This window comes from Mesoplodon bidens, assembly GCF_964165515.1.
Source record: "Mesoplodon bidens genome assembly, chromosome: 13".
Lineage (NCBI taxonomy): Eukaryota > Metazoa > Chordata > Mammalia > Artiodactyla > Ziphiidae > Mesoplodon > Mesoplodon bidens.
This window is the reverse complement of record NC_138169.1, coordinates 26,386,255-26,395,696: the sequence shown is the minus strand read 5'-3', so window position 1 is coordinate 26,395,696 and position 9,442 is coordinate 26,386,255. Positions and strand designations below refer to the sequence as shown.

General features: G+C 62.1%; 1 protein-coding gene across 5 annotated transcripts in view; it reads right to left on the bottom strand.

Annotated features, from left to right (window-relative positions):
- Positions 1–868: 868 nt before the first annotated feature.
- The window catches only part of TOP3B (DNA topoisomerase III beta), a 121,376-nt gene continuing 112,802 nt past the window's right edge, over positions 869–9,442 (bottom strand). For all 5 annotated transcript variants that reach the window (XM_081252430.1, XM_081252427.1, XM_081252431.1 and 2 more), the window contains 10 exons: positions 7,467–7,557; positions 6,611–6,765; positions 6,401–6,506; positions 5,585–5,731; positions 5,330–5,503; positions 3,776–3,904; positions 3,229–3,378; positions 2,780–2,880; positions 2,059–2,260; positions 869–1,418 (listed from right to left, as the gene is read on the bottom strand). In XM_081252430.1, the coding sequence (XP_081108556.1) occupies positions 940–1,418; positions 2,059–2,260; positions 2,780–2,880; positions 3,229–3,378; positions 3,776–3,904; positions 5,330–5,503; positions 5,585–5,731; positions 6,401–6,506; positions 6,611–6,765; positions 7,467–7,557 (1,734 nt within the window). In that variant the 3' untranslated portion in view covers positions 869–939. The remainder of the gene's footprint in view (positions 1,419–2,058; positions 2,261–2,779; positions 2,881–3,228; positions 3,379–3,775; positions 3,905–5,329; positions 5,504–5,584; positions 5,732–6,400; positions 6,507–6,610; positions 6,766–7,466; positions 7,558–9,442) is intronic.

Below are 9,442 nucleotides of genomic sequence, written 5' to 3'. Positions count from 1 at the left end.
CTCCCCGCTACATTCCATTCCGCCTCAGCTCCCGGCTCCGCTCCTGCTCTTGGGAAAGGAGCCTCCCCATGTCACCCAGCCCACCCGGCCCCTGCGTTCCAGCCTCTAGGGTGAATCTACAACTGAGGTAGTGGTCCGTGTGTGGGCAGCACGGTTCTGACTGCCCCTTGCACAGGCTACGAGAGGCGTTTCATGGAGCCTCTTCTTGCGGTGGAGCCTGGGCAGGGGGTGAAATCCCAAAGTGTGGAGGCCTGACGTTGAGTGCCCCTCGGGTAGAGCAGGCTTGGGAAGGGAGAAGATGGCAGGCAGCCCGCAGGGCAGTGTGGCTTGTGGGGTACTTTCTCCACCTGGCACGTGGGCGATTCCCTCATGTAAACTGCTGCCTGCCTCTGAGAGGACGGGTGTTTGAGAACTGAAATGGGAATGGGCCCTAAGGGTGCAGGCCCCACGCTCAGACCCGCTCCCAGACACCAAGTGGGGAGCGGGGGTCTGGCCCGGGGCAGTGGGTGGGAGTGAGGGCCAACATCCAGGGAGGCTTCTCCCAGCCGCCTCCTTCCACCTAGGACAGCTGGTGGTGGGCAGCTGGTGGCGGGCAGCTGGTGGCTTCCTGCCTTCCAGGCGCCTGGGCTACCCCCGAGGCATGCACACAGTTACTGTGCCATGTCTCACATGCGCTAGAACGTGACAGGAGCCTCGGACTGGGTCTGCTCCCTGTTCCGTGTGTGGTGGCCTCCCTGCAGGACGCGGGCAGAGCGGGCACTAAAGTGGGCGTGTGCAGGACGAGGGAGAGGCGAGCGGACGGGGCCGGAGGGCCAATGGGGGACGGGCACAACCCTCTGACAGCAGGCAAGGTCCCACGAGCTGCTCGTTCTGGAGAAGACAATGTGTTTAATGATTTTTGTGACTCAGAGGACGCCATGCAGAGCCTGGGCAGGGCCGTCACACGAAGTAGGCAGCCAGGGCCGACATCTTGTCCTTGGGTCTCCTGGTGCCTGGCTTCCCCACTGGCCTCCGGCCCCGGCCCCGGCCCCGGCCCTGCCTCCTCCCAGGCCCGCGGTGCATGGGGTGGCAGGAGGCTGCGTGCTTCAGCTCCACCAGCTCCTGGAAGACAGGGTCGCAGAAGACGCAGCCCGTGTGCTGCGTGCCGTCGCCCGGCAGTGGGGACCTGGCCTTGTTGAAGTCGACGTCCAGCAGGGCGGCCTCGCAGGTGCCGCAGGTGTCGGCAGACACACGCACGCGGTAGGCATTCTCGAAGCAGTGTGCCACCACATTGCACCTGTTGCAGGCCACCCGCCACTTGGGGCCTGAGGTGGGGTCGAGCACCAGCACACCGCTCTCGCACTCCACGCACTGGCCAATGCCCAGCATGCTCAGCGAGTGTTGGCAGGTGGGGTGTGTGCACTCGTTGCAGCCTGTGCCTGGGGGAGTGCAGGGGGTACCATTATGCACACCCACCTGCCCGCCCACCCACCCTTGGGACCTCCACCCCAACCCTCATCCCAGCAGACTGCGCTCCTCTCGCCCCGTGCATGCCGGCCCTGGGCTCTTCTTCTCTGAGACCTCCTTGACCTTTGACGTCCCCCCACTCTGAGGTTTCCAGACAGCTTCCGGACGGCCTCCAGCCAAGTCCACCCCGCCTTTACTTTGCTCTCTGTGGCCCAGGTGGGGCCATCTGCTGTCCTGTAAACTGCTGGAGGGCAGGGATGGGTCTCCCTGAGAAAGGTGGTGACTGAGGGCTCACCCCTTGCCGGGGGCGGCCCCCTCCCACTGCATCCTCTCACTCCCCCCAGCCCAGGAGCATGCCCACTGCCCAGATCACAAGTGATCTGACTACGGTCAACCATCCAATTGCGACTAGGCAGAGAGCGGCAGACTGGCCGGCTGGGCCCTGAGCAGTGCCCGAGCACACCTGGGTCCTTGAGGCCCTGTGCAGGGAGCTCAGGAATGGTAGGCGCGGGGTCCCCTCAGAGTCCAGCATGGCATGAGCAGGGCTGGTGCTGAGGAGGGACCACAGGTGCCCGGGAGACAGGTGAGCTGGCTAGGGAGGGAACAGCTCACCTTTCTTCATGTCTCGGAAGGGTGGGTGGTTGGAGCAATATGGGCACAGCGGGTAGCTCTTGCCCCGCGAGCCTGATGACCACAGAACCAGCTCGAAGTCATCCAGCGGGCACCGGAGCTCCTTGTAGAGCTTGATGGTGCCGTTCTGGGGGAGGGTGTAGGTCTCATCACAGTGGGAGCAGTGCAGGCGGCTTGGCTTGGCCTGTGGCAAAGTCGGGGGGGTGGTCACAGGTTTGCTGGGGCTGCCGACTCTCCTGCCCACCCCCATTCTCCCTGAGACATAGGATACGTAACATGTAAAACATAACGTGTAACACCTATAACACGTAACACATAGCGCATGATGCTAATGCATAACATGTGTAGGTAGCACATAGTATGGAATATCACCAGGACCTCAGGCAAGGATCCCTGGTCACTGAATCTCAGAACACTTGCTCCACACGTACACAAAGGCAGTGCTAAAATCCCTGCACGTACATTAGTATCCGTGACAGCAAGGAACATGTTGTCAAGAGAACATGGACAGTGCGTGTTTCAGTGGCCTAATGGCTTACGTGCTGCTGGGGTCTGGGGGCAGCGGTGGGGGTTTGTTGGCAAAGCTGCCCAGGCCCCCCCGCCCCGTCACTCCGTGTAAAGGCAGCTGGAGCAAGACCCACGAGGTGGCAAGACTGCCCATCTGTGCACACCCGCCCCGTGCGCCCCGGCCCCTCCCCCCTACCTGTATGTACTTCATGAACCGGTGGCACTTCCCACAGCGGGAAAGGGGCTTGCCGGTGGCCGCCAGGGGCGAGAAGGACACCTCCATCAGCTCATCCATGCCTGAAAGTGAGCAGGGTGGGACTCACACCCCGACCCCAGGGTGCCCACCTCTACGACATCCGGTATACTGGGCAGGCTTGAAGGAGCTAGTGCACGTGGCCAAGAGTCTGAGGGTAAATACGGTCACCCCTGAGGGTGGGGGTCTTTGCGTCAGTAACTGAGCGGCAAGCGGCTGCCCTGTTTGTCACACGAGCCGCGTGTGCTGCATGTGCTGTCACTACACTCGCTCTGTAATCCCGACAATGGCCTGGAGCTCAGAGCCTTGATCTGGGAGCTGGTATCGCTGCCGGAGGCGGCAGCCCTGACCAGGGTCCTCTGGCCCAGGAGCAGGGAAGAGGCGGGCCTCACCCGCGATGGAGTCCACGAAGTAGTGGAACTTCCTCTTGAAGACGTCCAGGGTGTGGCCCAGGACCTGGCGGTAGTCGGCTTTACCCTGGGCGATCAGGTTCAGCTGCTTCTCCACTGCACTGCGAATGGTGGGGAGCACCAGCTCCACATCTGCGGAGCAGGGGACGCACTGTGAGCCCTTGTGCCACGGGGCCAGGGCTGCCCCCACCTGTGATCTCCCCCGGCACCCCGTGTGTGGTGGCCAGGACACCCCGCCTCCAGGACAGCGTCACAGGACGAAGCTGCTTGGGTGGGGTCTGTACTCCATCTCCCATGGGCCCCTCAGGACTCCTCAGGACACACAGACGGCACCGCAGCAAGGACCCCAGGGCCCAGTCTGCAGGGAAGAGCCCACGTCCCCCCTTTTGGACCCTACACACACCCACGTGTCCATCAGCCCTGCTACGGCAGGTCCTGGGCATGGCCAGAGCGGCCTCCTTGCGGTGGGAGCTGCGGGCTCACTGCAGGGCCGGGTCTGTGAGGGGAGGCGCCCGGCAGCTGGACTCACCAATCTTGTAGTAGCCGTGCACCAGTACAATACCAAGGTTGGTGGGCTTGAGCCGGCGCCCACTCTCCACGACCACGTAGTTACGCTGGCAGATGTTGTTGATGTGTACGGGGATGCTGGCATCCGTCCCTGAGACACAGCAGGGCCCTGTCAGACTTGGCTCCCCCTTCACCGCCGCCTGCCTCGTGGCCCCCGGTTCTCAGCCCTGCCCCTGGGCACCACACCACAGGCCTTTTCTGGGCTCTCCTGTGAACCCAGCGTCGATGTTTCCAGCTCAGAGAGACTAAGGAACTCCGCCAAAGTCACAGAGCTCGGTCGCCTGCTCCTCACATTTGGAAATGTGCCCTCCTTGGCCTCTCCCTGTCTTGACCCTGTGGCACCCACACCTTTCCAGAACCAAGGCCCCAGCCCCCCAAATGCAGAGGAGCCTCCCTGACAAATTGTCCCTCCAAAACCTGCCCGGGTTTGCCCACTTGCTGGCTCCCGGTCCCTCGTGATCAGCCCCCAGGGCAGGCTCCCAGCTGCGGGGTGCACCTGCCCCAAAGACATCAAGGTCGTCTGGCACTGCCAGATGCTGCCTTTACTGCTCCCTGAGGTCCATGGCTGGCAGGATGAGGTGGGCCAGGCTCTGAGCCCCATGCAGCTCTGCAGTGCTGCACCGCACACTCCCGCGGCACCTCCTGCACTCGGCACAGCCCCGGGGCCCCTGGTCAACAGGGCCACCCTTGACCGCTGTCGGGGGGTCCGTGACACTGTCTAGTGTGCGGCCACGAGAAGCCACGGACGTCCCATCAACGAGAAGGGACAGAGGGTGCTGGGTGAGCGGCGCCCACACCCGCAGCAGGCTGAGGACCACCAGGACCCACTGCAGGCACCCAGGCCCCTGGAAGCAGCAGCCCAGCTCTCCTGGTAAGGCCACCACTGTCACCAGGACCCCGGGCACAGGTAAGAGGCTCCCTGGCAAGGTACCCGCAGGACTGTTAGTGATGGAACAGAGTCCAGATACTGTGGCCTGGTTGTCCCACAGTCCTCCAGAGCCTGTCAACTGTGAGGGGCCCGGTGAGCTGGGGCAGCCCATCAGGGAACAGGCAGCACCCGTCGGAGCAAGCACCACCTGGGGAGGCAGCACCGGCCCAAGGCCATCCCCCGGGGTGTGAGGCCTCAGGTCACAGCCCCTGGGCCTGGGGACTGGGAGAGACCCTCACCCGTGAGACATATGCATCAGCGACCCCAGTTTTGAGCTCACTACCTCCCTGGTGGGGCACGTCCACCCCCCGCGCAGGGAAGCAGTGCCGTGGGAACTTGGCTTTCCTGTCGCCTTGTGGATTTGTCTGAGTTTTGTGTCCTCCCTGTGGGTGAGTCACTGGCAACCTGGGCCAACACTCAGCTCTGGGGGTGGTAGTTAGTGCCTGTAAGGGTGCGTGTTGGCCTTTACAGGCAAGGCCAGGTCCTGAGGTGGAGGCCTCGGCAAGGGCCTGCCCGCGGCCACCCTGCAGGCTCAGCTGGCCACACTGGGCCCCAGCCCTGGGATGGGAGCCCTGGGCCCGGACCCACCGATGCCGTGCTTCTCCATGAGCGTGATGAGCTCAGCCTCCGTCAGGTAGTCAGGGGGGCTCGTCTGCTTCTCCAGCATCTTGACCTCAGCCACGGCGAAGGTGTCGCCCCTCTGGCAGGTGGGCAGGCTCTCCTCCAGGGGCACACTCTGCCAAGGCATGATCTCCGTGAAACCTGCGGAGACCAGGCGCTGACACTCAGGGCCGGTGGCCATGTCCGCGGAGGTGGGAGAGGCGCCTGCCTGGCTCCACCTACCTGGGGAGATGACGGTCTTGCCTGTGCAGGTGAAGCGCTCAGGCCCGATCCGGAAGGAGATGGTGCTCTGCAGGTACTTGCAGTCGTGGCTGACCGTAGCAATGAAGTGCCTGGTGATGTACTCGTACAGCCGCCAGGCCTCGCCGCCTGCAAATGGCGCGGCTGCTCAGTGCCGGGCTCTGGCTCCAAGCAGCCCCGGCACTTGTGCTCCAGCAGCAGGGCCTAGGCGCCAGGGCTGGCCTGCTCTAAGCCCTCGAAGGGGGAGGGGACAACAGGAAGGACCGCAAGTGTCTCCAGGCCTCGGTGGCTCTTTCAGGCCCTTTTTCTGGGTGGGACTGCGCTTCAAGGCCTGACCTACCACGTAAGTGACCTGCCACCATCGCTTCAGACTGGGGCTGTGCACAGGGGCTCCTGTCTCCCTCTCCTGCCTTCTCCCAGCGCGCAGGCCACCAGCAGGGCCTCGAGGGTGGGAAGTAAGGGCGCCCCATGGTTGAGCCTGTCACCCTGCCCCAGTCTCATCCCACTCCATCTGTGGTCTCCTGCCTGGCCTGCTCCAGCGCCTGCCTGCACATCACACACCTGCCGCCACCACTTCACTCCTGTCCAGTCCATGGCGACAGAGCACAACCTTCAGGTGGCCCCTTAACTGCAGCCGGGGCCGGTGGGGGCCCACAATGCTGATGGGGCCTGACCCCGTCCAAAGGTGCCATGTAGCCAAAGCTCCTCACCTGGCCCTCCTGGGAAGCTTGAAACGCACGCGTGTGCGTGCATGTGTGTGTTCACGTGTGCGCAAACTTCTGGGGGGAGCCCCCATACCTAATTCAGCCTCCGTGGCAGACTTCATGGGGGTGATGGGGGGATGGTCGCCAGCGTCGTGGCCTTTCCGTGGGCGGTTGATACCTTCCGCTAACAGCCGCTTCACCTGAGGGGAAAGCCCGGAGCAAGGCATGAGCCTAGCAAGGCTGCCAACCCTCACGGGAGGAGCGGCTGCCCATCCTGGCCTGGCCCGTGGGGTCCTGGCCTCACCGTGTCGGCCCAGTAGGGGTGGTTGGCCTGTTGCCGCAGAGGCCCCTTCAGGTCGAAGCTCTCGGGGTAGTGGGTGGTCTCGGTGCGCGGGTAGCTGATGTAGCCCTGCGTGTAGAGCCGCTCTGCGGTCTGCATGGCGTGCTGTGGGCCCATCCCTGCCGGACATGCAGGCTCAGCAGCCTGGACGCCGGGACAGCAGGCACCCCCGGGCCAGGTGCCCAGGCTCCTGGGAGGTGGGGGCCACACGGCCCGATCCAAGGCCAAGCTCCCCCACCAGGGCAGGGACACCCCGGGTCACCCTCGAGACGCTGGTAGCCGTACTGCTGAACGTGGCCTTCAGAGCGCCTGTGTCCTACTCGGCCTGGGGTCACACCCATGCCCTATGGTCCACACGCGCCCTCCGTCCTGAGCCCCCGGGTGCGTCCGCGCTCACAGCGCTGCGGGGCACTGATGGGGTTCGTGCTCCTGCTCCTCCCCAACCTGCAGAAGCTGGCCTCAGCGAGCGGTCACTCCATGTCATCGCTGCCTCTCGAGCATCCCTGGAGGTGCTGCCCTGAGAGGATGGTGCCCACGGTTTCCTGAGGCTGCAGAGGGGCCACCAATGCCTGGAGGCTGCCAGCTCCAGACCAACCTTCTAGCACAACCTCCTCGCTATGGTAGAAACGAGGCTCAGGGCCACGTCACAGCTGTCACACCTGTCGAGTGCCCCGCCCACACCTGGCCTCTCCCTGCACCAGGGACGCCACTGCAGCTGTCCCCCTCAGGTAGCAGCCATCGTCACAATCGCCACTGTCAAGACGCCATGTGCCTGCCCCAAGAAGTCTCCTGGGGGCTTTGAGGCAACATCCACACTCACCCAGGGAAGAGCTGGCTACACGCAGCATCTCCACGGTGTTCAGGGCCAGCGGCCTCTGCTTGGCCTTCTCCTTCCTGCTCGTGGCCTCCACCTGGGGGACAGAATAGATTCACACATGGGTGCAGGGAGACGCCATGACAGGCTCAGGACATGTGGCCAAGGGTCTAGACTCTTTTACCCTCCCAGCTTCTCCAGTTCTCTTCATAGAGGACTCAGGACTTGAATGAACATTTGTTCAGGCCCAGGAAGGGAAAATGAAAGAAAATTTTTTTCCAGGGAAAACAGACAACCTGGAGAAAAGGGGAAGAGTCAGGAGAAGGGGCTGCATATTTGAAACCCAACAGGAGCCAGCGTCTGCCAGGCTGCGGGGCTGGCGGAGCGCCCAGGGGGCCGTGGGGTGAGGGCTCGTCACAGGGGCGGCTGCTTACCCCTCACTACGCCCACTAGTGTTGCTACACCTGCCAATTTGTCAGGAGAAGCTGGAAATTGGGATTTTTTATGTGAAATCTCCTAACTTCTGAAAGTGGGTAACCACTTTGGAACTTGGTAAATACCACACACTTTAAGGAAAACGGTGGTGAGTAATCACCGTCAGCCTCTGGGCTGAGCTGCTGTCAGAAGAGATGACCGCTTTGTCTGTAGCAAAAACAATCCAAACCTCTCAAATGCCACCCCTCGCCCCTGCCAACCTCACGTGGACCTGGCCAGGGCCGCGCCCCCTGAATTCCGGACAGATGTGGGGCTAACACTGAGGCCAAGTGGTGTCTGTGCAGCAGGGGCAGCTTGGATCACCGGCGCGGGGAGGGGGCACTCAGACGGGGTGGCCATTGTGGGTAGAAGCACGGGGCAGCTTTAAGGGAAGCTCTGGAGCCTGAGTCAACTGCCCTGGGCAAGGGGACGCCCAGGAAGGTTCAGGAAGGACAAGAGAAGGCGGCTGAAGGAGGCCAGGCGAGCCTCAGTGACCACGGGGGCCGTCACGACTGCAAGGCATAAGCTGCCACGACCACAGACATGCCCCCACCCATGCGGCCAGCCAGTTGCCAGGTGGCATCAACCTCTTCCTAACAGCCACGCAGCCCATGCTTTCCAAATTGTGAAAACCTGAGTAAGAAACGTAGCACATGAAGGCCACGAAAGCTGATGACCCAGAGATGCCCGTGCTGGCTGTGGGACCTGGGCAGGTTCTTGATGTGCGTAGGGGCCTCTAGTTGTTAGCCTGAGGTGTCACAGAAAAGGGACATATGGGTGGAATCCTCCCAAAGGAGATAATGCCCACAGGGCACATGGAGGGCTCAGAGCAGTGGTGCACGGCAGCTATGGCCTGGGCAGGAGTTTCTTAGGGGGAGCGTGTCGTGAGTAACCATTCTTCTGTCTAAAAAGTGTCTGGGGCTTCCCTGGTGGCGCAGTGGTTAAGAATCTGCCTGCCAATGCAGGGGACACGGGTTCGAGCCCTGGTCTGGGAAGATCCCACATGCTGCGGAGCAACTAAGCCCGTGAGCCACAGCTACTGAGCCTGCGCATCTGGAGCCTGTGCTCCGCAACAGGAGAGGCCGTGACAGTGAGAGGCCTGCGCACCGCGATGAAGAGTGGGCCCCACTCGCCACAACTGGAGAAAGCCCTCGCACAGAAATGAAGACCCAACACAGCAAAAATTAAATAAATAAATAAATTTATAAAAAATAAAAAAAAATAAAAAGTGTCTGTCGTGGACCTGCCCACCAGAAAGACAAGATCCAGCCTCATCCACCAGAACACAGGCACTAGCCCCCTCCACCAGGAAGCCTACACAACCCACTAAACCAACCTTAGCCACTGGGGACAGACACCAAAAACAACGGGAACTACGAACCTGCGGCCTGCAAAAAGGAGACCCCAAACACAGTAACATAAGCAAAATGAGAAGACAGAAAAACACACAGCAGGAGAAGGAGCAAGATAAAAACCCACCAGACCTAACAAATGAAGAGGTAATAGGC